Here is a 27,034-nt window from a genome sequence, read left to right as displayed (position 1 = left end):
GCTGAGGGAGAGCCGCACTGTAGGAGGGTCAGTGCTGAGGGAGGGCCGCACTGTCGGAGGGTCAGTACTGAGGGAGGGCCGCACTGTCGGAGGGTCAGTGCTGAGGGAGAGCCGCACGGTCGGAGGGTCAGTGCTGAGGGTGCGCCGTATGGTCGGAGGGTCAGTGCTGAGGGAGTGCCGCACTGTCGGAGGGTCAGTGCTGAGGGAGTGCCGCACTGTCGGAGGGTCAGTGCTGAGGGAACGCCGCACTGTCGGAGGGTCAGTGTTGAGGGAGTGGCGCACTGTGGGAGGGTCAGTGCTGAGGGAGGGCCGCACTGTCGGAGGGTCAGTGCTGAGGGAGTGCTCCACTGTGGGATGGTCAGTGCTGAGGGAGTGCCCTATTTTTGTTTCAAGCAAAGCCTGTGCATTTCCTTTTTGCACATTTAGACACTCAGTATTATATTCACCACCTTTTTCACCCAGAAACTTTCTTAACCTGGTATGTTGTGGTACTAGGAGAAAGTGAGGACTGCGGATTCTGGAGATCACAGTCGAGAGTGTGGCGCTGGAAAAGCGCAGCAGGTCAGGCAGCATCTGGAGAGCAGGACAAGCGGCGTTTCAGGCACAAGCCCTTCATCAGGAATCTGGCGGGGTGAAACGGGGCTGAACAGATTAATGTTTGTGGAACATCATTCTCGTTGAAATCATGTTTGTCTTGTGTTACAGATCACTGAGATCATGATTGGAATCATTCAGGTAGTGTTCGGTCTTCCTCTGAATTTTGTAGAAAGCTATGTCTTTGCTGTTCTCATTGGCGTTCCCTGGTGGACAGGAATTTGGGTATGTTCAGTTGGATATAAATATTTTTCATAAATAACATGATCCAAGGAGATTCATCAGAAGATAGAGGAGAACAAGGCTGTTTGATCGCTTTGGCCTGACATGTCATTCAGTCTGACCATGTTTAATCCTTTCCCTGTAATCTGTTTCCCTGATCACTTCTGTGTTCCTCAATTCCCTCCACTGCTCCCCGGACTCTAAAATGCCAAATTTTCAATACTTTCCGAGGAAAGAAATAATCTCGGTGGGGAATGGTCATCACCTGAATTTGAGACTGTGACGCTGCCACCCTCCACTCGCAGCTTGTCAACATTTCTCACCTTTGAAATGGAAACCTTCATAAAAAAAGACATTCCAATCTAGTTTTCTTTCGGTGAAATATTCCGTTGAAATGCAGTGTCATGATTGGCTTTGCTTCCCATCACTAAAAATAAGACGAATGCGGCTCCTCAACTCAATCTCTTTTAGGCTTTCTGCATGCTGATGTGTTCCAACTCAGACCTTGAGAGAGATGTACAACTGGTTGCAATTCCCTGTCCCCGTTCTAGACTCTCCATCATTCACCCTTACTCTTAAAGGGGTTTGTGAACTTCAGCGAGATCACCTGCCGTGCTTCTGAACTCTGAGGATTATCGGCCCATCGTACTCAATCTGTCTTCATACCTTCTGAGACCAGGATTTTATTTCTACCAGTATTGAGAATTTGGGACGTTGTCCTGAAGCAGTGTGTAGGATGCCTGTTGGGTAAAATTCATGGGTGGCACAGTGGTTAGCACTGCTGCCTCACAGCACCAGGGTTTCAGGGTCGATTCCAGCCTCGGGAGACTGTCTGTGTCGAGTTTGCATGCTGTCCCTGTGTCTGTGCGGGTTTCCTCCCACAGTCCGAAGATGGGCAGGCCAGATGAATTGGCCATACTGAATTCCTTGTAGTGTTAGGTGCATTAGTCAGAGGGAAATGGGACTGGGTGAGTTACTCTTCAGAGGGTCGATGTTGGACCGAAGGGCCTGTTTCCACACTGTAGGGAATCTAATCTAAAAGCTGTTGGAACATTATCATCCCTGTCATTATTAAAATAATTTAGATTTTATGCTGAGAGAGCACAGCTGTTGGTAACAATCGAACAGACTCATGGGCCTTTCTCCAGAAAAGAGAAGACAGGCAGAGAGGTGATTCAATGGCTGCTTCAAGAACACGGAGAGGTCGGTTGTTTCCGTAGGCCCAAACCCATCTCTTTGCCCTTATTTCACAGGGTATGGATGCCTTAATTCCCCTGAAATGGAGAGATCTGCTGGGGCATTTCAGAAAGTAGTTGAAAATTAACCTCATTGCATGGAACTGGAGCTAACTGTCAGTCAGATTTCCTTACGGGAGGGACATTTGTTTAATTCTAAAAGAATCACAGAGTCCCGACAGTGGAAGTAGGCCATTTGGCCCATCATGCCTCCACCGACCTACCAAAGAGCCTCCCACCCTCTACCGAGTCTCTGTTACCCTGCATGTCCCATGGCCAATCCACCTAATCTGCACATCCATGGACTGTGGGAGAAACCCAGAGGAAACCCATCAGAGACATGGGGAGAACACGTAAGTTACACACAGACAGTCACCTGAGGGTGGAATCGAACCAGGGTCTCGAGCGCTGCTACTGGTGAGCAGTGCTAACCACTGAGCTACCGTGAAAGTCAAATCCACAGTCTTCTGATCCATAGTCAGAGGCATAATCCACTGGCCAGATCAGGGGTTTGGGGGGGTTTTATGACAATTATTGACAATCTTACTGTGACTTCTTCCAATTCCAGATTTATTAGTTAGTTGAATTTGGATTTCAGCAGCTGCCCTGGTATATCCGCAGCTTGGGCCTCTGGATAATTGGCCCAGAGACATTCCCACGGCACCATTGTTTCCTTGCTGAGTAGTGCGTGCATTTCCTACACTCATTGCAGATTTTCAACATCTATGGGACTTAGCTTTATGTACAGACGTAAAGATAACATTTCCACTTAAGAGGTAATCGAAAACTGGAGAAATATAAATACGGGATGACTGCATAAATCCCAGAGGGAATTCAGCACAAGCATCCAGAGGGTGGTGAGAATATGGAACTCACTACCACAGCAAGTGTCAGGCTGACACCTGCCAATTATCTTGGAAGGTCTGCTGCCTCGGGAAATCAGCCAATATAGTTCTAGACCTCTCCCACCCTCTCCCATAAGGCAGAAGATACAAAAATTTGAAAGCACGTGCAAACAGTTTGAAGAACAGCTTCATTCCCGCTGTTATGAATGGACCTCACTTATATTAGAGTTGATCTTTCTCTGTAGCTGTAACTCTGTATTCTGCATTCTGTTCTCTTACCCTGATATACTTAGGTCAAGTCTAATTTGCCTGGTTAGCACACAAAACAATACTTTTCACTTGGTATGTGATAATAATAAACCAAATCAAGACATTTAGATGAATACTTAGAGTCATCATGTTATAAACATGAAACGGACCTTTGTTTCAACGTGCCTGTGCTGACCAGATTTGCCAGCACTTGGCACATATCCCCTGAGGGGTGACCTCATAAAGGTTTATAAAATCATGAGGGACATGGATAGGATAAACAGACAAAGCCTGTTCCCTGGGTACGGGGAGTCTAAAACCCTTCCTATTCATATACCCATCTAGATTCCTTTTAAATGTTGTAATTGTACCAGCCTCCACCACTTCCTCTGTCAGCTCATTCCACGCATGTACCACTCTCTGTGTGAAAAAGTTGCCTCTCAGGTCCCCTTTAAATCTTTCTCCCTCACCTTAAACCTATGCCCTCTAGTTTTGGTCACCTCTACCCTGGGAAAAAAACCTTACTCACCCTATCCATGACCCTCTTGATTTTATAAACCTTTCTGAAATAATGGCACCACATTACCACCCTCCATAGAATCAGAGAGTCGTTGAGATGTACAGCAGGGAAACAGACCCTTCGGTCCAACCCGTCCATGCTGACCAGATATCCCAACCCAATCTAGTCCCACCTGCCAGCACCCGGCCCATATCCCTCCAAACCCTTCCTATTCATATACCCATCCAAATGCCTCTTAAATGTTGTAATTGTACCAGCCCCCACCACATCCTCTGGCAGCTCATTCCACACACGTACCACCTTTTGTGCCCCTTAGGTCTCTTTTATATCTTTCTCCTTTCACCCTAAACCTATGCCCCTCTAGTTCTGGACTCCCCGACCCCAGGGAAAAGACTTTGTCTATTTACCCTATCCATGTCCCTCATGATTTTATAAACCTCTATAAGGTCACCCCTCAGCCTCCGACGCTCCAGGGAAAACAGCCCCAGCCTGTTCAGCCTCTCCCTCTAGCTCAGATCCTCCAACCCTGGCAACATCTTTGTAAATCTTTTCTGAACCCTTTCAAGTTTCACAACATCTTTCCGATCGGAAGGAGACCAGAATTGCACGCAATATTCCAACAGTGGCCTAACCAATGTCCTGTACAGCCGCAACATGACCTCCCAACTCCTGTACTGAATACTCTGACCAATAAAGGAAAGCATACCAAACGCCGCCTTCACTATCCTATCTACCTGCGACTCCACTTTCAAGTTTCCTGGTCCTTCACCCATGTCTATTGACTATACAAGTAGCTCAGCATGGGGCCAGCAATCTCCTCCCGAGATTCCCAAATGTTCTGGGATACACCTGATCAGTTCCTGGGGATTTATCCACCTTTATGCATTTTAAAGCATCCAGCATCTTTCCCTCGGTAGTACGGATACTTTTCAAGATATCCCAATGGAAAAGAAAAGGGGACAAAGGGGCACAGTGAAAGGCGGAGATGAGGCTGACAGATTGGGAAGAGACTTGTGGAGAATAAAGAGCAGTAGAGAGTAGTTGAATCAAAACATTGGAAGTATTTCTCATACAATGTACTTTTTTCTCCCCAGTATATCATATCAGGATCGCTGCTGGTTGACATTATAAACACATCCAATACCCATCTTGTAAGTATTCTGAGCATTTGTTTTTGAGAATGTCTGTGGTTGCTGATGTTTGTTTTCTGTGTCTTCGCTTGCTGTGAGAAGGCATTGGTGCACACAGTTTCCTGTACCTCCTCGGGAGCTCAGCGGCTTCCATGGGTAGGAGGAGAGTTAATCACGATGCTGTGGAGCTGCAGTCACTGGGTATCCAAGCAAGGAGCTGCCTCAGCCTAGGACGGGACTCCATGGTGCTATGGAGTGGGAGGCAAGTGGGAAGTTCCTTAAGACACAGGGACACTCGGCTCCGATGGGATTCGTCAGCCCAGGCATTGCTGCATGACCTGTGTTATGGACTAGGCCAGACCACTCAAACCATCTTAAGCAGGCAGCCCCAGACCATAACTTTGCCATTTGTTTCAGTAAGTGGACAGTGAACGTTACCTGGAGTCAGTTAGAGAAGTTGACTACCAGGTTTTAAAACAGCTAAAAATGTATTCACAAAATTACACAAATAAACACAAAGAACAGAATAAAGAGCCCCGACAGAACTTATGCTGTCCCGAATATACACAGCAGTCCCATAAACAAACACCCTCAAAAAACAGTCTAAAAAATGGAACAGATGCTTACAGGTTGAAGTTAGAAGGGCAGAAGGAGAGGGAGTTTCCACACAGCTCACTGTTGAACTCCTCACTTGTTTTGGACTGAACTGCTCAGCGAGAGAGCTGCCCACTCCCCTTTCATTGTACAAGTCACTTCCAAAACATGACCACATTGGCCTGAAGTCTCATCTGTTGACATATAAACAAAAAGGCCTCTCAATACCCATTAACCAGTCTAATTGGAGCAGGGAGCGGTTTATTACCCCTCTGAGAAAACCCAAGGACACAGTCTCCATGAGAAAAGGAACAGCTTTCAGGAAAAAAGGGACCATCTGTTTAACACCTTTGTTAAATTTCTTACAGAAGCAAGTGATATTATTGATGCACATGGTAAGCACGATTGCAGCTGTGATTGGTGCAGGAGCTTATTTTGTCTCCCTCTACATGATGCCACTATTGGAATCCAACTTTTTCATTGTAAGTACATGGTATGTGTGAGTTACATTGGCAGGATTGTAGGAAAGAGATAAGGAGAGAGACACGGCGTGGGGGATGGAAGGAGTGAGAGAGAGAGAGACGCAGCGTGGGGGACAGAGGGAGAGGGAGACGCAGTGTGGGGGACGGAGGGAGAGAGATGCAGCGTGGGGGACAGAGGGAGAGAGACAGAGAGAGATGCAGTATGGGGGACAGAGGGAGAGAGAGAGAGAGAGAGACGCAGCGTGGGGGATGGAGGGAGAGAGAGAGAGAGAGACAGTGTGGGGGATGGAGGGAGAGAGACAGACGCAGCGTGGGGGATGAAGGGAGGGAGAGAGAGAAAGAGAGACACAACGTGGGGGATGGAGGGAGAGAGACGCAGCGTGGGGGACGGAGGGAGAGAGAGAGAGACACAGCGTGGGGGACGGAGGGAGAGAGAGAGAGAGACGCAGCGTGGGGGACGGAGGGAGAGAGAGAGAGAGAGAGACGCAGTGTGGGGGATGAAGGGAGGGAGAGAGAGACACAGCGTGGGGGACGGAGGGAGAGGTAGACGCAGTGTGGGGGATGGAGGGAGGGAGAGAGAGACGCAGCGTGGGGGACGGAGGGAGAGAGAGAGAGACACAGTGTGGGGGACGGAGGGAGAGAGAGAGAGACACAGCGTGGGGGACGGAGGTAGAGAGAGACACAGTGTGGGGGATGGAGGGAGAGAGAGAGAGAGACACAGCGTGGGGGACGGAGGTAGAGAGAGAGACACAGTGTGGGGGACGGAGGTAGAGAGAGAGAGAGAGACGCAACGTGGGGGACGGAGGGAGAGAGAGAGAGAGAGACGCAGCGTGGGGGACGGAGGGAGAGAGAGAGAGAGACGCAGCGTGGGGGACGGACGGAGAGAGAGAGAGACGCAGTGTGGGGGACGGAGGGAGAGAGAGAGAGAGAGACGCAGCGTGGGGGACGGACGGAGAGAGAGAGACGCAGTGTGGGGGACGGAGGGAGAGAGAGAGACGCAGCGTGGGGGACGGACGGAGAGAGAGAGAGACGCAGTGTGGGGGACGGAGGGAGAGAGAGAGAGAGAGACGCAGCGTGGGGGACGGACGGAGAGAGAGAGACGCAGTGTGGGGGACGGAGGGAGAGAGAGAGACGCAGCGTGGGGGACGGAGGGAGAGAGAAAGACACAGCGTGGGGGACGGAGGGAGAGAGAGAGACGCAGCGTGGGGGACGGACGGAGAGAGAGAGAGACGCAGCGTGGGGGACGGAGGGAGAGAGAGAGAGAGACGCAGCGTGGGGGACGGACGGAGAGAGAGAGACGCAGTGTGGGGGACGGAGGGAGAGAGAGAGACGCAGCGTGGGGGACGGAGGGAGGGAGAGAGAGAGACGCAGCGTGGGGGACGGAGGGAGAGAGAGACGCAGCGTGGGGGACGGAGGGAGAGAGAGAGAGACGCAGGGTGGGGGACGGAGGGAGAGCGAGAGGCACAGTGTGGGGGACGGAGGGAGAGCGAGAGGCACAGTGTGGGGGACGGAGGGAGAGAGAGAGACGCAGCGTGGGGGACGGAGGGAGAGAGAAAGACACAGCGTGGGGGACGGAGGTAGAGAGAGAGAGAGACGCAGCGTGAGGGACGGAGGTAGAGAGAGAGAGACGCAGCGTGGGGGACGGACGGAGAGAGAGAGAGACACAGCGTGGGGGACAGAGGGAGAGGGAGACGCAGTGTGGGGGACGGAGGGAGAGAGATGCAGCGTGGGGGACAGAGGGAGAGAGACAGAGAGAGATGCAGTATGGGGGACAGAGGGAGAGAGAGAGAGAGAGAGACGCAGCGTGGGGGATGGAGGGAGAGAGAGAGAGAGAGACAGTGTGGGGGATGGAGGGAGAGAGACAGACGCAGCGTGGGGGATGAAGGGAGGGAGAGAGAGAAAGAGAGACACAACGTGGGGGATGGAGGGAGAGAGACGCAGCGTGGGGGACGGAGGGAGAGAGAGAGAGACACAGCGTGGGGGACGGAGGGAGAGAGAGAGAGAGACGCAGCGTGGGGGACGGAGGGAGAGAGAGAGAGAGAGAGACGCAGTGTGGGGGATGAAGGGAGGGAGAGAGAGACACAGCGTGGGGGACGGAGGGAGAGGTAGACGCAGTGTGGGGGATGGAGGGAGGGAGAGAGAGACGCAGCGTGGGGGACGGAGGGAGAGAGAGAGAGACACAGTGTGGGGGACGGAGGGAGAGAGAGAGAGACACAGCGTGGGGGACGGAGGTAGAGAGAGACACAGTGTGGGGGATGGAGGGAGAGAGAGAGAGAGACACAGCGTGGGGGACGGAGGTAGAGAGAGAGACACAGTGTGGGGGACGGAGGTAGAGAGAGAGAGAGAGACGCAACGTGGGGGACGGAGGGAGAGAGAGAGAGAGAGACGCAGCGTGGGGGACGGAGGGAGAGAGAGAGAGAGACGCAGCGTGGGGGACGGACGGAGAGAGAGAGAGACGCAGTGTGGGGGACGGAGGGAGAGAGAGAGAGAGAGACGCAGCGTGGGGGACGGACGGAGAGAGAGAGACGCAGTGTGGGGGACGGAGGGAGAGAGAGAGACGCAGCGTGGGGGACGGACGGAGAGAGAGAGAGACGCAGTGTGGGGGACGGAGGGAGAGAGAGAGAGAGAGACGCAGCGTGGGGGACGGACGGAGAGAGAGAGACGCAGTGTGGGGGACGGAGGGAGAGAGAGAGACGCAGCGTGGGGGACGGAGGGAGAGAGAAAGACACAGCGTGGGGGACGGAGGGAGAGAGAGAGACGCAGCGTGGGGGACGGACGGAGAGAGAGAGAGACGCAGCGTGGGGGACGGAGGGAGAGAGAGAGAGAGACGCAGCGTGGGGGACGGACGGAGAGAGAGAGACGCAGTGTGGGGGACGGAGGGAGAGAGAGAGACGCAGCGTGGGGGACGGAGGGAGGGAGAGAGAGAGACGCAGCGTGGGGGACGGAGGGAGAGAGAGACGCAGCGTGGGGGACGGAGGGAGAGAGAGAGAGACGCAGGGTGGGGGACGGAGGGAGAGCGAGAGGCACAGTGTGGGGGACGGAGGGAGAGCGAGAGGCACAGTGTGGGGGACGGAGGGAGAGAGAGAGACGCAGCGTGGGGGACGGAGGGAGAGAGAAAGACACAGCGTGGGGGACGGAGGTAGAGAGAGAGAGAGACGCAGCGTGAGGGACGGAGGTAGAGAGAGAGAGACGCAGCGTGGGGGACGGACGGAGAGAGAGAGAGACACAGCGTGGGGGACGGACGGAGAGAGAGAGACGCAGCGTGGGGGACGGAGGGAGAGAGAGAGACACACAGCGTGGGGGACGGAGGGAGAGAGAGAGAGACACAGCGTGGGGGACAGAGGGAGAGAGAGAGAGAGAGAGAGAGAGAGGCAGCGTGGGGGACGGAGGGAGAGAGAGACGCAGCGTGGGGGACGGAGGGAGAGAGAGAGACGCAGGGTGGGGGACGGAGGGAGAGCGAGAGGCACAGTGTGGGGGACGGAGGGAGAGAGAGAGACACAGTGTGGGGGACGGAGGGAGAGAGAGACGCAGCGTGGGGGACTGAGGGAGAGAGAGAGGCACAGTGTGGGGGACGGAGGGACAGAGAGAGGCACAGTGTGGGGGACGGAGGGAGAGAGAGAGAGACGCAGTGTGGGGGACAGAGGGAGAGAGAGAGAGATGCAGTGTGGGTGACGGGGGAGAGAGAGAGTCACAGTGTGGGGGACGGAGGGAGAGAGAGAGAGATGCAGTGTGGGAGACGGAGGAAGAGAGAGTCACAGTGTGGGGGACGGAGGGAGAGAGAGAGAGACGCAGTGTGGGGGACGGAGGAAGAGAGAGACACGCAGCGTGGGGGATGGAGGGAGAGAGAGAGAGAGAGAGACGCAGCGTGGAGGACGGAGGGAGAGAGAGAGAGAGAGACGCAGCGTGGGTGACGGAGGAAGAGAGGGAGACGCAGTGTGGGGGACGGAGGAAGAGAGGGAGACGCAGTGTGGGGGACGGAGGGAGAGAGAGAGACGCAGTGTGGGGGACGGAGGAAGAGAGAGAGACGCAGTGTGGGGGACAAAGGAAGAGAGAGAGACGCAGTGTGGGGGACAGAGGGAGAGAGAGACGCAGCATGGGGGACAGAGGGAGAGAGAGACACGCAGCGTGGGTGACGGAGGGAGAGAGAGAGAGAGAGACGCAGCGTGGGTGACGGAGGGAGAGAGAGAGCACAGAGTGGGGGATGGAGGGAGAGAGACAGACGCAGCGTGGGGGACGGAGGGAGAGGGAGAGACGCAGCGTGGGGGACGGAGGGAGAGAGAGAGACACAGTGTGGGGGACGGAGGGAGAGAGGGAGAGACACAGTGTGGGGGACGGAGGGAGAGAGGGAGAGACACAGTGTGGGGGACGGAGGGAGAGAGCGAGACGCAGTGTGGGGGACGGAGGGAGAGAGAGAGAGACGCAGTGTGGGGGACGGAGGAAGAGAGAGAGAGACGCAGTGTGGGGGACGGAGGGAGAGAGAGAGAGAGACGCAGCGTGGGGGACGGAGGGAGGGAGAGAGAGAGGCAGCGTGGGTGACGGAGGGAGAGGGAGACAGCGTGGGGGACGTAGGGAGAGGGAGACAGCGTGGGGGACGGAGGGAGAGGGAGACAGCGTGGGGGACGGAGGGAGAGGGAGACAGCGTGGGGGACGGAGGGAGAGGGAGACAGCGTGGGGGACGGAGGGAGAGGGAGACAGCGTGGGGGACGGAGGGAGAGGGAGACAGCGTGGGGGACGGAGGGAGAGGGAGACAGCGTGGGGGACGGAGGGAGAGGGAGACAGCGTGGGGGACGGAGGGAGAGGGAGACAGCGTGGGGGACGGAGGGAGAGGGAGACAGCGTGGGGGACGGAGGGAGAGCGAGAGACACAGTGTGGGTGACGGAGGGAGAGAGAGAGACGCAGCGTGGGAGACGCAGCGTGGGGGACGGAGGGAGAGAGAGAGACGCGGCGTGGGGGACGGAGGGAGAGAGAGAGACGCGGCGTGGGGGACGGAGGGAGAGAGAGAGAGAGAGAGACGCAGCGTGGGGGACGGAGGGAGAGGGAGACAGCGTGGGGGACGTAGGGAGAGGGAGACAGCGTGGGGGACGGAGGGAGGGAAAGACAGCGTGGGGGACGGAGGGAGAGTGAGACAGTGTGGGGGACGGAGGGAGAGAGAGAGACGCAGCGTGGGGGACGGAGGGAGGGAAAGACAGCGTGGGGGACGGAGGGAGAGTGAGACAGTGTGGGGGACGGGGGGAGAGAGAGAGACGCAGCGTGGGGGACGGAGGGAGAGAGAGAGACGCAGCGTGGGGATGGAGGGAGAGCGAGAGAGAGAGACGCAGTGTGGGGGACGGAGGGAGAGAGAGAGAGAGAGAGACGCAGTGTGGGGGACGGAGGGAGAGAGACGCAGCGTGGGGGACGGAGGGAGAGGGAGACAGCGTGAGGGACGGAGGGAGAGGGAGACAGCGTGGGGGACGGAGGGAGAGGGAGACAGCGTGGGGGACGGAGGGAGAGGGAGACAGCGTGGGGGACGGAGGGAGAGGGAGACAGCGTGGGGGACGGAGGGAGAGGGAGACAGCGTGGGGGACGGAGGGAGAGGGAGACAGCGTGGGGGACGGAGGGAGAGGGAGACAGCGTGGGGGACGGAGGGAGAGGGAGACAGCGTGGGGGACGGAGGGAGAGGGAGACAGCGTGGGGGGCGGAGGGAGAGGGAGACAGCGTGGGGGACGGAGGGAGAGAGAGAGAGAGAGAGGGAGACGCAGTGTGGGGGACGGAGGGAGAGAGAGACGCAGTGTGGGGGACGGAGGGAGAGGGAGACGAACCGTGGTGTACGGAGGGAGAGAGAGAGTCACAGTGTGGGGGACGGAGGGAGAGAGAGAGAGAGAGAGTCACAGTGTGGGGGTCGGAGGGAGAGAGAGTCACAGTGTGGGGGACGGAGAGAGAGAGAGAGAGAGACGCAGTGTGGGGGACGGAGGGAGAGAGAGAGTCACAGTGTGGGGGACGGAGAGAGAGAGAGAGAGACACAGTGTGGGGGACGGAGAGAGAGAGAGAGACGCAGCGTGGGGGACGGAGGGAGAGAGATGCAACGTGGGGCACAGAGGGAGAGAGACAGAGAGAAACGCAGTGTGGGGGACAGAGGGAGAGGGAGAGAGAGAGAGATGCAGCGTGTGTGACGGAGGGAGAGAGAGAGACGCAGCGTGGGTGACGGAGGGAGAGAGAGAGAGAGAGAGAGATGCAGCGTGGGTGACGGAGGGAGAGAGAGAGAGAGACGCAGCGTGGGTGACGGAGGGAGAGAGAGAGAGAGAGAGAGATGCAGCGTGGGTGACGGAGGGAGGGAGAGAGAGAGACGCAGTGTGGGGGACGGAGGGAGAGAGAGAGAGAGAGACGCAGTGTGGGGGACGGAGGGAGAGAGAGAGAGAGAGAGAGACGCAGCGTGGGGGACGGAGGGAGAGAGAGAGACAGCGTGGGGGATGGAGGGAGAGAGAGAAACGCAGCGTGGGGGACGGAGGGAGAGAGAGAGAGACGCAGCGTGGGTGACGGAGGGAGAGAGAGAGACACAGCGTGGGGGACGGAGGGAGAGAGAGAGACACAGCGTGGGGGACGGAGGGAGAGAGAGAGAGAGAGATGCAGCGTGGGGGACGGAGGGAGAGAGAGAGAGACGCAGCGTGGGTGACGGAGGGAGAGAGAGAGAGACACAGCGTGGGGGACGGAGGGAGAGAGAGAGACACAGCGTGGGGGACGGAGGGAGAGAGAGAGAGAGACGTAGCGTGGGGGATGGCGGGAGAGAGAGAGACACAGTGTGGGGGATGGAGGGAGAGAGAGAGACAGCGTGGGGGACGGAGGGAGAGAGAGAGACACAGTGCGGGGGACGGAGGGAGAGAGAGACAGACGCAGCGTGGGGGACGGAGGGAGAGAGAGAGAGAGACGCAGTGTGGGGGGCGGAGGGAGAGAGAGAGACGCAGCGTGAGGGACGGAGGGAGAGAGAGAGAGACGCAGCGTGGGGGACGGAGGGAGAGAGAGACGCAGCGTGGGGGACGGAGGGAGAGAGAGAGAGACGCAGCGTGGGGGACGGAGGGAGAGAGAGAGAGGGAGACACAGTGTGGGGGACGGAGGGAGAGAGAGACGCAGCGTGGGGGACGGAGGGAGAGAGAGAGAGTCACAGCGTGGGGGACGGAGGGAGAGAGACAGACGCAGCGTGAGGGACGGAGGGAGAGAGAGAGTCACAGTGTGGGGGACGGAGGGAGAGAGAGAGAGTCACAGCGTGGGGGACGGAGGGAGAGAGACAGACGCAGCGTGAGGGACGGAGGGAGAGAGAGAGTCACAGTGTGGGGGACGGAGGGAGAGAGAGAGAGTCACAGTGTGGGGGACGGAGGGAGAGAGACAGACGCAGCGTGGAGGACGGAGGGAGAGAGAGAGAGAGAGAGACGCAGCATGGGGGACGGAGGGAGAGAGAGAGACACAGCGTGGGGGACGGAGGGAGAGAGAGAGACAGCGTGGGGGACGGAGGGAGAGAGAGAGACACAGCGTGGGGGACGGAGGGAGAGAGAGAGACACAGCGTGGGGGACGGAGGGAGAGAGAGACAGACGCAGCGTGGGGGACGGAGGGAGAGAGAGAGAGAGAGAGACGCAGCATGGGGGACGGAGGGAGAGAGAGAGACACAGCGTGGGGGACGGAGGGAGAGAGAGAGACAGCGTGGGGGACGGAGGGAGAGAGAGAGACACAGCGTGGGGGACGGAGGGAGAGAGAGAGACACAGCGTGGGGGACAGAGGGAGAGAGAGAGACACAGCGTGGGGGACGGAGGGAGAGAGAGACAGACGCAGCGTGGGGGATGGAGGGAGAGAGAGAGAGAGACGCAGTGTGGGGGACGGAGGGAGAGAGAGAGACGCAGCGTGAGGGACGGAGGGAGAGAGAGAGACGCAGCGTGGGGGACGGAGGGAGAGAGAGAGAGAGACGCAGCGTGGGGGACGGAGGGAGAGAGAGATGCAGCGTGGGGGACGGAGGGAGAGAGAGAGACGCAGCGTGGGGGACGGAGGGAGAGAGAGAGAGACGCAGTGTGGGGGACGGAGGGAGAGAGAGAGAGTCACAGCGTGGGGGACGGAGGGAGAGAGACAGACGCAGCGTGAGGGACGGAGGGAGAGAGAGAGTCACAGTGTGGGGGACGGAGGGAGAGAGACAGACGCAGCGTGGGTGACGGAGGAAGAGAGAGAGACGCAGTGTGGGGGACGGAGGGAGAGAGAGAGAGACGCAGTGTGGGGGACAAAGGAAGAGAGAGAGACGCAGTGTGGGGACGGAGGAAGAGAGAGAGACACAGTGTGGGGGACAGAGGGAGAGAGAGACGCAGCGTGGGGGACGGAGGGAGAGAGAAAGAGAGAGAGAGAGACGCAGCGTGGGTGACGGAGGGAGAGAGAGAGCACAGAGTGGGGGATGGAGGGAGAGAGACAGACGCAGCGTGGGGGACGGAGGGAGAGGGAGTGACGCAGCATGGGGGACGGAGGGAGAGAGAGAGACGCAGTGTGGGGGATGGAGGGAGAGAGAGAGAGAGAGACGCAGCTTGGGGGACGGAGGGAGAGAGAGAGAGGCGCAGCGTGGGGGACGGAGGAAGAGAGAGAGACGCAGTGTGGGGGATGAAGGGAGAGAGAGAGACGCAGCGTGGGGGACGGAGGAAGAGAGAGAGGCGCAGCGTGGGGGATGGAGGGAGAGAGAGAGACGCAGCGTGGGGGATGAAGGGAGAGAGAGAGTCACAGCGTGGGGTACGGAGGGAGAGGGAGACGAAGCGTGGGGGACGGAGGGAGAGAGAGAGAGAGAGAGAGTCACAGTGTGGGGGATGGATGGAGAGAGAGAGAGTCACAGCATGGGCGACGGAGGGAGAGGGAGACGAAGTGTGGGGGACGGAGGGAGAGAGAGAGACACAGCGTGGGGGACGGAGGGAGAGAGAGAGTTACAGCATGGGGGACGGAGGGAGAGAGAGAGAGGGAGACGCAGCGTGGGGGACGGAGGGAGAGAGAGAGAGGGAGACACAGTGTGGGGGACGGAGGGAGAGAGAGACGCAGTGTGGGGGACGGAGGGAGAGAGAGAGCACAGAGTGGGGGATGGAGGGAGAGAGACAGACGCAGCGTGGGGGACGGAGGGAGAGGGAGTGACGCAGCATGGGGGACGGAGGGAGAGAGAGAGACGCAGTGTGGGGGATGGAGGGAGAGAGAGAGAGGGAGACGCAGCGTGGGGGACGGAGGGAGAGAGAGAGAGGGAGACACAGTGTGGGGGACGGAGGGAGAGAGAGACGCAGTGTGGGGGACGGAGGGAGAGAGTGTCACAGTGTGGGGGACGGAGGGAGAGAGAGACACACAGTGTGGGGGATGGAGGGAGAGAGAGAGAGAGAGTCACAGTGTGGGGGACGGAGGGAGAGAGAGACACACAGTGTGGGGGACGGAGGGAGAGAGAGAGAGAGAGTCACAGTGTGGGGGACGGAGGGAGAGAGAGAGAGAGAGAGTGTCACAGTGTGGGGGACGGAGGGAGAGAGAGACACACAGTGTGGGGGACGGAGGGAGAGAGAGACGCAGCGTGGGGGATGGCGGGAGAGAGAGAGACACAGTGTGGGGGACGGAGGGAGAGAGAGAGAGAGACGCAGCGTGGGTGACGGAGGGAGAGAGAGAGACACAGCGTGGGGGATGGAGGGAGAGAGAGAGACAGCGTGGGGGACGGAGGGAGAGAGAGAGACACAGCGTGGGGGACGGAGGGAGAGAGAGAGACAGCGTGGGGGACGGAGGGAGAGAGAGAGACACAGTGTGGGGGACAGAGGGAGAGAGAGACGCAGCGTGGGGGACGGACGGAGAGAGAAAGAGAGAGAGAGAGACGCAGCGTGGGTGACGGAGGGAGAGAGAGAGCACAGAGTGGGGGATGGAGGGAGAGAGACAGACGCAGCGTGGGGGACGGAGGGAGAGGGAGTGACGCAGCATGGGGGACGGAGGGAGAGAGAGAGACGCAGTGTGGGGGATGGAGGGAGAGAGAGAGAGAGAGACGCAGTGTGGGGGATGAAGGGAGAGAGAGAGACGCAGCGTGGGGGACGGAGGAAGAGAGAGAGGCGCAGCGTGGGGGATGGAGGGAGAGAGAGAGACGCAGCGTGGGGGATGAAGGGAGAGAGAGAGTCACAGCGTGGGGTACGGAGGGAGAGGGAGACGAAGCGTGGGGGACGGAGGGAGAGAGAGAGAGAGAGAGAGTCACAGTGTGGGGGATGGATGGAGAGAGAGAGAGAGTCACAGCATGGGCGACGGAGGGAGAGGGAGACGAAGTGTGGGGGACGGAGGGAGAGAGAGAGACACAGCGTGGGGGACGGAGGGAGAGAGAGAGTTACAGCATGGGGGACGGAGGGAGAGAGAGAGAGGGAGACGCAGCGTGGGGGACGGAGGGAGAGAGAGAGAGGGAGACACAGTGTGGGGGACGGAGGGAGAGAGAGACGCAGTGTGGGGGACGGAGGGAGAGAGTGTCACAGTGTGGGGGACGGAGGGAGAGAGAGACACACAGTGTGGGGGACGGAGGGAGAGAGAGAGAGAGAGTCACAGTGTGGGGGACGGAGGGAGAGAGAGACACACAGTGTGGGGGACGGAGGGAGAGAGAGAGAGAGAGTCACAGTGTGGGGGACGGAGGGAGAGAGAGAGAGAGTGTCACAGTGTGGGGGACGGAGGGAGAGAGAGACACACAGTGTGGGGGACGGAGGGAGAGAGAGACGCAGCGTGGGGGATGGCGGGAGAGAGAGAGACACAGTGTGGGGGACGGAGGGAGAGAGAGAGAGACGCAGCGTGGGTGACGGAGGGAGAGAGAGAGACACAGCGTGGGGGATGGAGGGAGAGAGAGAGACAGCGTGGGGGACGGAGGGAGAGAGAGAGACAGCGTGGGGGACGGAGGGAGAGAGAGAGACAGCGTGGGGGACGGAGGGAGAGAGAGAGACACAGCGTGGGGGACGGAGGGAGAGAGAGAGACACAGCGTGGGGGACGGAGGGAGAGAGAGACAGACGCAGCGTGGGGGACGGAGGGAGAGAGAGAGAGACGCAGCGTGAGGGACGGAGGGAGAGAGAGAGAGACGCAGCGTGGGGGACGGAGGGAGAGAGAGACGCAGCGTGTGGGACGGAGGGAGAGAGAGAGACGCAGCGTGGGGGACGGAGGGAGAGAGAGAGAGACGCAGCGTGAGGGACGGAGGGAGAGAGAGAGAGACGCAGCGTGAGGGACGGAGGGAGAGAGAGAGAGACGCAGCGTGGGGGACGGAGGGAGAGAGAGACGCAGCGTGGGGGACGGAGGGAGAGAGAGAGACGCAGCGTGGGGGACGGAGGGAGAGAGAGAGAGACGCAGTGTGGGGGACGGAGGGAGAGAGAGAGAGTCACAGCGTGGGGGACGGAGGGAGAGAGACAGACGCAGCGTGAGGGACGGAGGGAGAGAGAGAGAGAGAGAGACGCAGCGTGGGTGACGGAGGAAGAGAGAGAGACGCAGTGTGGGGGACGGAGGGAGAGAGAGAGTTACAGCATGGGGGACGGAGGGAGAGAGAGAGAGGGAGACGCAGCGTGGGGGACGGAGGGAGAGAGAGAGAGGGAGACACAGTGTGGGTGACGAAGGAAGAGAGAGAGACGCAGTGTGGGGGACGGAGGGAGAGAGAGAGACGCAGTGTGGGGGACAAAGGAAGAGAGAGAGACGCAGTGTGGGGACGGAGGAAGAGAGAGAGACACAGTGTGGGGGACAGAGGGAGAGAGAGACGCAGCGTGGGTGACGGAGGGAGAGAGAGAGCACAGAGTGGGGGATGGAGGGAGAGAGACAGACGCAGCGTGGGGGACGGAGGGAGAGGGAGTGACGCAGCATGGGGGACGGAGGGAGAGAGAGAGAGACGCAGTGTGGGGGATGGAGGGAGAGAGAGAGAGAGAGACGCAGCTTGGGGGACGGAGGGAGAGAGAGAGAGGCGCAGCGTGGGGGACGGAGGAAGAGAGAGAGACGCAGTGTGGGGGATGAAGGGAGAGAGAGAGTCACAGCGTGGGGTACGGAGGGAGAGGGAGACGAAGCGTGGGGGACGGAGGGAGAGAGAGAGAGAGAGAGAGAGTCACAGTGTGGGGGATGGATGGAGAGAGAGAGAGTCACAGCGTGGGCGACGGAGGGAGAGGGAGAGAGGGAGACGCAGCGTGGGGGACGGAGGGAGAGAGAGAGAGGGAGACACAGTGTGGGGGACAGAGGGAGAGAGAGACGCAGTGTGGGGGACGGAAGGAGAGAGTGTCACAGTGTGGGGGACGGAGGGAGAGAGAGACACACAGCGTGGGGGACGGAGGGAGAGAGAGAGTTACAGCATGGGGGACGGAGGGAGAGAGAGAGAGGGAGACGCAGCGTGGGGGACGGAGGGAGAGAGAGAGAGAGGGAGACACAGTGTGGGGGACGGAGGGAGAGAGAGGGAGACACAGTGTGGGGGACGGAGGGAGAGAGAGACGCAGTGTGGGGGACGGAGGGAGAGAGTGTCACAGTGTGGGGGACGGAGGGAGAGAGAGACACACAGTGTGGGGGACGGAGGGAGAGAGAGAGAGAGTCACAGTGTGGGGGACGGAGCTAGAGAGAGTCACAGTGTGGGGGATGGATGGAGAGAGAGAGAGTCACAGCATGGGCGACGGAGGGAGAGGGAGAGAGGGAGACGCAGCGTGGGGGACGGAGGGAGAGAGAGAGAGGGAGACACAGTGTGGGGGACAGAGGGAGAGAGAGACGCAGTGTGGGGGACGGAAGGAGAGAGTGTCACAGTGTGGGGGACGGAGGGAGAGAGAGACACACAGCGTGGGGGACGGAGGGAGAGAGAGAGTTACAGCATGGGGGACGGAGGGAGAGAGAGAGAGGGAGACGCAGCGTGGGGGACGGAGGGAGAGAGAGAGAGAGGGAGACACAGTGTGGGGGACGGAGGGAGAGAGAGGGAGACACAGTGTGGGGGACGGAGGGAGAGAGAGACGCAGTGTGGGGGACGGAGGGAGAGAGTGTCACAGTGTGGGGGACGGAGGGAGAGAGAGACACACAGTGTGGGGGACGGAGGGAGAGAGAGAGAGAGTCACAGTGTGGGGGACGGAGCTAGAGAGTGTCACAGTGTGGGGGACGGAGGGAGAGAGAGACACACAGTGTGGGGGACGGAGGGAGAGGGAGAGAGAGAGACGCAGTGTGGGGGACGGAGGGAGAGAGAGTCACAGTGTGGGGGACGGAGGGAGAGAGAGAGAGAGTCACAGTGTGGGGGACGGAGGGAGAGAGAGAGAGTCACAGTGTGGGGGACGGAGGGATGGAGAGAGAGAGAGTCACAGTGTGGGAGTCGGAGGGAGAGAGAGAGAGAGTCACAGCGTGGGGGACGGAGGGAGAGAGAGAGAGAGACGCAGTGTGGGGGACGGAGGGAGAGAGAGAGAGAGAGGCACAGTGTGGGAGTCGGGGGGAGAGAGAGAGAGAGAGTCACAGTGTGGGGGACGGAGGGAGAGGGGAGACACTGTGGGGGACGGAGGGAGAGGGAGACAGCGTGGGGGACGGAGGGAGAGGGAGACAGCGTGGGGGACGGAGGGAGAGGGAGACAGCGTGGGGGACGGAGGGAGAGGGAGACAGCGTGGGGGACGGAGGGAGAGGGAGACAGCGTGGGGGACGGAGGGAGAGGGAGACAGCGTGGGGGACGGAGGGAGAGGGAGACAGCGTGGGGTCGGAGGGAGAGGGAGACAGCGTGGGGTCGGAGGGAGAGGGAGACAGCGTGGGGGACAGAGGGAGAGAGAGAGAGAGAGTCACAGTGTGGGGGACAGAGGGAGAGAGAGAGAGACGCAGCGTGGGGGACGGAGGGAGAGAGAGAGAGGCGCAGCGTGGGGGACGGAGGGAGAGAGAGAGAGGCGCAGCGTGGAGGACGGAGGGAGAGAGAGAGACGCAGCGTAGGGGACGGAGGAAGAGAGAGAGACGCAGTGTGGGGGATGGAGGGAGAGAGAGAGAGACGCAGCGTGGGGGACGGAGGGAGAGAGAGAGAGACGCAGCGTGGGGGACGGAGGGAGAGAGAGAGACGCAGCGTGGGGGACGGAGGGAGAGAGAGAGAGACGCAGTGTGGTGGACGGAGGAAGAGAGAGAGACGCAGTGTGGGGGACGGAGGGAGAGAGAGAGAGACGCAGCGTGGGGGACGGAGGGAGAGAGAGAGAGAGACGCAGCGTGGGGGACGGAGGGAGAGAGAGAGACGCAGCGTGGGGGACGGAGGGAGAGAGAGAGAGAGAGACGCAGCATGGGGGACGGAGGGAGAGAGACGCAGTGTGGGGGACGGAGGGAGAGAGAGAGACGCAGCGTGGGGGACGGAGGGAGAGAGAGAGAGAGGCAGCGTGGGGGACGGAGGGAGAGAGAGAGAGAGGCAGCGTGGGGGACGGAGGGAGAGAGAGAGGCACAGTGTGGGGGACGGAGGGAGAGAGAGAGACGCAGTCTGGGGGACGGAGGGAGAGAGAGAGAGACGCAGTGTGGGGGACGGAGGGAGAGAGAGAGAGACGCAGCGTGGGGGACGGAGGGAGAGAGAGAGACGCAGCGTGGGGGACGGAGGAAGAGAGAGAGAGACGCAGCGTGGGGGACGGAGGGAGAGAGAGAGAGACGCAGCGTTGGGGACGGAGGGAGAGAGAGAGAGAGAGAGTCACAGTGTGGGAGTCGGAGGGAGAGAGAGAGAGAGAGTGTCACAGTGTGGGGGACGGAGGGAGAGAGAGAGAGAGAGTCACAGTGTGGGGGGAAGGAGGGAGAGAGAGAGAGAGAGAGAGTCACAGTGTGGGGGACGGAGGGAGAGGGAGACGCAGTGTGGGGGACGGAGGGCGAGAGAGAGACACAGTGTGGGGGACGGAGGGAGAGAGAGTCACAGTGTGGGGGACGGAGGAAGAGAGAGACACGCAGCGTGGGTGACGGGTGGAGAGAGAGAGAGAGACGCAGCGTGGGGGATGGAGGGAGAGAGAGGCGCAGTGTGGGGGACGGAGGAAGAGAGAGACACGCAGCGTGGGTGACGGGTGGAGAGAGAGAGAGAGACGCAGCGTGGGGGATGGAGGGAGAGAGAGAGAGAGACGCAGCGTTGGGGACGGAGGGAGTGAGAGAGAGAGAGAGGCGCAGCGTGGCGGATGGAGGGAGAGAGAGAGACGCAGCGTGGGGGACGGAGGGAGAGAGAGAGAGAGAGAGAGACGCAGCGTGGGTGACGGAGGGAGAGAGAGAGAGACACAGCGTGGGGGACGGAGGGAGAGAGAGAGACACAGCGTGGGGGACGGAGGGAGAGAGAGAGAGAGACGTAGCGTGGGGGATGGCGGGAGAGAGAGAGACACAGTGTGGGGGATGGAGGGAGAGAGAGAGACAGCGTGGGGGACGGAGGGAGAGAGAGAGACACAGTGCGGGGGACGGAGGGAGAGAGAGACAGACGCAGCGTGGGGGACGGAGGGAGAGAGAGAGAGAGACGCAGTGTGGGGGGCGGAGGGAGAGAGAGAGACGCAGCGTGAGGGACGGAGGGAGAGAGAGAGAGACGCAGCGTGGGGGACGGAGGGAGAGAGAGACGCAGCGTGGGGGACGGAGGGAGAGAGAGAGAGACGCAGCGTGGGGGACGGAGGGAGAGAGAGAGAGGGAGACACAGTGTGGGGGACGGAGGGAGAGAGAGACGCAGCGTGGGGGACGGAGGGAGAGAGAGAGAGTCACAGCGTGGGGGACGGAGGGAGAGAGACAGACGCAGCGTGAGGGACGGAGGGAGAGAGAGAGTCACAGTGTGGGGGACGGAGGGAGAGAGAGAGAGTCACAGCGTGGGGGACGGAGGGAGAGAGACAGACGCAGCGTGAGGGACGGAGGGAGAGAGAGAGAGTCACAGTGTGGGGGACGGAGGGAGAGAGACAGACGCAGCGTGGAGGACGGAGGGAGAGAGAGAGAGAGAGAGACGCAGCATGGGGGACGGAGGGAGAGAGAGAGACACAGCGTGGGGGACGGAGGGAGAGAGAGAGACAGCGTGGGGGACAGAGGGAGAGAGAGAGACACAGCGTGGGGGACGGAGGGAGAGAGAGAGACACAGCGTGGGGGACGGAGGGAGAGAGAGAGACACAGCGTGGGGGACGGAGGGAGAGAGAGACAGACGCAGCGTGGGGGACGGAGGGAGAGAGAGAGAGAGAGAGACGCAGCATGGGGGACGGAGGGAGAGAGAGAGACACAGCGTGGGGGACGGAGGGAGAGAGAGAGACAGCGTGGGGGACGGAGGGAGAGAGAGAGACACAGCGTGGGGGACGGAGGGAGAGAGAGAGACGCAGCGTGGGGGACGGAGGGAGAGAGAGAGACACAGCGTGGGGGACGGAGGGAGAGAGAGACAGACGCAGCGTGGGGGATGGAGGGAGAGAGAGAGAGAGACGCAGTGTGGGGGACGGAGGGAGAGAGAGAGACGCAGCGTGAGGGACGGAGGGAGAGAGAGAGACGCAGCGTGGGGGACGGAGGGAGAGAGAGAGAGAGACGCAGCGTGGGGGACGGAGGGAGAGAGAGATGCAGCGTGGGGGACGGAGGGAGAGAGAGAGACGCAGCGTGGGGGACGGAGGGAGAGAGAGAGAGACGCAGTGTGGGGGACGGAGGGAGAGAGAGAGAGTCACAGCGTGGGGGACGGAGGGAGAGAGACAGACGCAGCGTGAGGGACGGAGGGAGAGAGAGAGTCACAGTGTGGGGGACGGAGGGAGAGAGACAGACGCAGCGTGGGTGACGGAGGAAGAGAGAGAGACGCAGTGTGGGGGACGGAGGGAGAGAGAGAGAGACGCAGTGTGGGGGACAAAGGAAGAGAGAGAGACGCAGTGTGGGGACGGAGGAAGAGAGAGAGACACAGTGTGGGGGACAGAGGGAGAGAGAGACGCAGCGTGGGGGACGGAGGGAGAGAGAGAGCACAGAGTGGGGGATGGAGGGAGAGAGACAGACGCAGCGTGGGGGACGGAGGGAGAGGGAGTGACGCAGCATGGGGGACGGAGGGAGAGAGAGAGACGCAGTGTGGGGGATGGAGGGAGAGAGAGAGAGAGAGACGCAGCTTGGGGGACGGAGGGAGAGAGAGAGAGAGGCGCAGCGTGGGGGACGGAGGAAGAGAGAGAGACGCAGTGTGGGGGATGAAGGGAGAGAGAGAGACGCAGCGTGGGGGACGGAGGAAGAGAGAGAGGCGCAGCGTGGGGGATGGAGGGAGAGAGAGAGACGCAGCGTGGGGGATGAAGGGAGAGAGAGAGTCACAGCGTGGGGTACGGAGGGAGAGGGAGACGAAGCGTGGGGGACGGAGGGAGAGAGAGAGAGAGAGAGAGTCACAGTGTGGGGGATGGATGGAGAGAGAGAGAGAGTCACAGCATGGGCGACGGAGGGAGAGGGAGACGAAGTGTGGGGGACGGAGGGAGAGAGAGAGACACAGCGTGGGGGACGGAGGGAGAGAGAGAGTTACAGCATGGGGGACGGAGGGAGAGAGAGAGAGGGAGACGCAGCGTGGGGGACGGAGGGAGAGAGAGAGAGGGAGACACAGTGTGGGGGACGGAGGGAGAGAGAGACGCAGTGTGGGGGACGGAGGGAGAGAGTGTCACAGTGTGGGGGACGGAGGGAGAGAGAGACACACAGTGTGGGGGACGGAGGGAGAGAGAGAGAGAGAGTCACAGTGTGGGGGACGGAGGGAGAGAGAGACACACAGTGTGGGGGACGGAGGGAGAGAGAGAGAGAGAGTCACAGTGTGGGGGACGGAGGGAGAGAGAGAGAGAGTGTCACAGTGTGGGGGACGGAGGGAGAGAGAGACACACAGTGTGGGGGACGGAGGGAGAGAGAGACGCAGCGTGGGGGATGGCGGGAGAGAGAGAGACACAGTGTGGGGGACGGAGGGAGAGAGAGAGAGACGCAGCGTGGGTGACGGAGGGAGAGAGAGAGACACAGCGTGGGGGATGGAGGGAGAGAGAGAGACAGCGTGGGGGACGGAGGGAGAGAGAGAGACAGCGTGGGGGACGGAGGGAGAGAGAGAGACAGCGTGGGGGACGGAGGGAGAGAGAGAGACACAGCGTGGGGGACGGAGGGAGAGAGAGAGACACAGCGTGGGGGACGGAGGGAGAGAGAGACAGACGCAGCGTGGGGGACGGAGGGAGAGAGAGAGAGACGCAGCGTGAGGGACGGAGGGAGAGAGAGAGAGACGCAGCGTGGGGGACGGAGGGAGAGAGAGACGCAGCGTGTGGGACGGAGGGAGAGAGAGAGACGCAGCGTGGGGGACGGAGGGAGAGAGAGAGAGACGCAGCGTGAGGGACGGAGGGAGAGAGAGAGAGACGCAGCGTGAGGGACGGAGGGAGAGAGAGAGAGACGCAGCGTGGGGGACGGAGGGAGAGAGAGACGCAGCGTGGGGGACGGAGGGAGAGAGAGAGACGCAGCGTGGGGGACGGAGGGAGAGAGAGAGAGACGCAGTGTGGGGGACGGAGGGAGAGAGAGAGAGTCACAGCGTGGGGGACGGAGGGAGAGAGACAGACGCAGCGTGAGGGACGGAGGGAGAGAGAGAGAGAGAGAGACGCAGCGTGGGTGACGGAGGAAGAGAGAGAGACGCAGTGTGGGGGACGGAGGGAGAGAGAGAGTTACAGCATGGGGGACGGAGGGAGAGAGAGAGAGGGAGACGCAGCGTGGGGGACGGAGGGAGAGAGAGAGAGGGAGACACAGTGTGGGTGACGGAGGAAGAGAGAGAGACGCAGTGTGGGGGACGGAGGGAGAGAGAGAGACGCAGTGTGGGGGACAAAGGAAGAGAGAGAGACGCAGTGTGGGGACGGAGGAAGAGAGAGAGACACAGTGTGGGGGACAGAGGGAGAGAGAGACGCAGCGTGGGTGACGGAGGGAGAGAGAGAGCACAGAGTGGGGGATGGAGGGAGAGAGACAGACGCAGCGTGGGGGACGGAGGGAGAGGGAGTGACGCAGCATGGGGGACGGAGGGAGAGAGAGAGAGACGCAGTGTGGGGGATGGAGGGAGAGAGAGAGAGAGAGACGCAGCTTGGGGGACGGAGGGAGAGAGAGAGAGGCGCAGCGTGGGGGACGGAGGAAGAGAGAGAGACGCAGTGTGGGGGATGAAGGGAGAGAGAGAGTCACAGCGTGGGGTACGGAGGGAGAGGGAGACGAAGCGTGGGGGACGGAGGGAGAGAGAGAGAGAGAGAGAGAGTCACAGTGTGGGGGATGGATGGAGAGAGAGAGAGTCACAGCATGGGCGACGGAGGGAGAGGGAGAGAGGGAGACGCAGCGTGGGGGACGGAGGGAGAGAGAGAGAGGGAGACACAGTGTGGGGGACAGAGGGAGAGAGAGACGCAGTGTGGGGGACGGAAGGAGAGAGTGTCACAGTGTGGGGGACGGAGGGAGAGAGAGACACACAGCGTGGGGGACGGAGGGAGAGAGAGAGTTACAGCATGGGGGACGGAGGGAGAGAGAGAGAGGGAGACGCAGCGTGGGGGACGGAGGGAGAGAGAGAGAGAGGGAGACACAGTGTGGGGGACGGAGGGAGAGAGAGGGAGACACAGTGTGGGGGACGGAGGGAGAGAGAGACGCAGTGTGGGGGACGGAGGGAGAGAGTGTCACAGTGTGGGGGACGGAGGGAGAGAGAGACACACAGTGTGGGGGACGGAGGGAGAGAGAGAGAGAGAGTCACAGTGTGGGGGACGGAGCTAGAGAGTGTCACAGTGTGGGGGACGGAGGGAGAGAGAGACACACAGTGTGGGGACGGAGGGAGAGAGAGACACACAGTGTGGGGGACGGAGGGAGAGGGAGAGAGAGAGACGCAGTGTGGGGGACGGAGGGAGAGAGAGTCACAGTGTGGGGGACGGAGGGAGAGAGAGAGAGAGTCACAGTGTGGGGGACGGAGGGAGAGAGAGAGAGTCACAGTGTGGGGGACGGAGGGATGGAGAGAGAGAGAGTCACAGTGTGGGAGTCGGAGGGAGAGAGAGAGAGAGAGTCACAGCGTGGGGGACGGAGGGAGAGAGAGAGAGAGACGCAGTGTGGGGGACGGAGGGAGAGAGAGAGAGAGAGGCACAGTGTGGGAGTCGGGGGGAGAGAGAGAGAGAGAGTCACAGTGTGGGGGACGGAGGGAGAGGGGAGACACTGTGGGGGACGGAGGGAGAGGGAGACAGCGTGGGGGACGGAGGGAGAGGGAGACAGCGTGGGGGACGGAGGGAGAGGGAGACAGCGTGGGGGACGGAGGGAGAGGGAGACAGCGTGGGGGACGGAGGGAGAGGGAGACAGCGTGGGGGACGGAGGGAGAGGGAGACAGCGTGGGGTCGGAGGGAGAGGGAGACAGCGTGGGGTCGGAGGGAGAGGGAGACAGCGTGGGGGACAGAGGGAGAGAGAGAGAGAGAGTCACAGTGTGGGGGACAGAGGGAGAGAGAGAGAGACGCAGCGTGGGGGACGGAGGGAGAGAGAGAGAGGCGCAGCGTGGGGGACGGAGGGAGAGAGAGAGAGGCGCAGCGTGGAGGACGGAGGGAGAGAGAGAGACGCAGCGTAGGGGACGGAGGAAGAGAGAGAGACGCAGTGTGGGGGATGGAGGGAGAGAGAGAGAGACGCAGCGTGGGGGACGGAGGGAGAGAGAGAGAGACGCAGCGTGGGGGACGGAGGGAGAGAGAGAGACGCAGCGTGGGGGACGGAGGGAGAGAGAGAGAGACGCAGTGTGGTGGACGGAGGAAGAGAGAGAGACGCAGTGTGGGGGACGGAGGGAGAGAGAGAGAGACGCAGCGTGGGGGACGGAGGGAGAGAGAGAGAGAGACGCAGCGTGGGGGACGGAGGGAGAGAGAGAGACGCAGCGTGGGGGACGGAGGGAGAGAGAGAGAGAGAGACGCAGCATGGGGGACGGAGGGAGAGAGACGCAGTGTGGGGGACGGAGGGAGAGAGAGAGACGCAGCGTGGGGGACGGAGGGAGAGAGAGAGAGAGGCAGCGTGGGGGACGGAGGGAGAGAGAGAGAGAGGCAGCGTGGGGGACGGAGGGAGAGAGAGAGGCACAGTGTGGGGGACGGAGGGAGAGAGAGAGACGCAGTCTGGGGGACGGAGGGAGAGAGAGAGAGACGCAGTGTGGGGGACGGAGGGAGAGAGAGAGAGACGCAGCGTGGGGGACGGAGGGAGAGAGAGAGACGCAGCGTGGGGGACGGAGGAAGAGAGAGAGAGACGCAGCGTGGGGGACGGAGGGAGAGAGAGAGAGACGCAGCGTTGGGGACGGAGGGAGAGAGAGAGAGAGA

General features: G+C 60.8%; 1 protein-coding gene across 1 annotated transcript in view; it reads left to right on the top strand.

The window, feature by feature from the left end:
• LOC122547517 (uncharacterized) overlaps positions 1 to 27,034 on the top strand; it is a 117,113-nt gene that overhangs the window by 16,769 nt on the left and 73,310 nt on the right. The window contains exons 3-5 of the mRNA XM_087981717.1: positions 706 to 819; positions 4,760 to 4,816; positions 5,758 to 5,871. Coding sequence (XP_087837843.1) covers positions 706 to 819; positions 4,760 to 4,816; positions 5,758 to 5,871 — 285 coding nt within the window. The remainder of the gene's footprint in view (positions 1 to 705; positions 820 to 4,759; positions 4,817 to 5,757; positions 5,872 to 27,034) is intronic.

The sequence above is a fragment of the Chiloscyllium plagiosum genome, unplaced genomic scaffold, assembly GCF_037043375.1.
Source record: "Chiloscyllium plagiosum isolate Xiang-an unplaced genomic scaffold, Cpla_swu_hap1 HiC_scaffold_40, whole genome shotgun sequence".
NCBI classification, from domain to species: domain Eukaryota; kingdom Metazoa; phylum Chordata; class Chondrichthyes; order Orectolobiformes; family Hemiscylliidae; genus Chiloscyllium; species Chiloscyllium plagiosum.
Note: the sequence above shows the minus strand (reverse complement) of the source record. Positions and strands in the feature narration are given on the sequence as shown.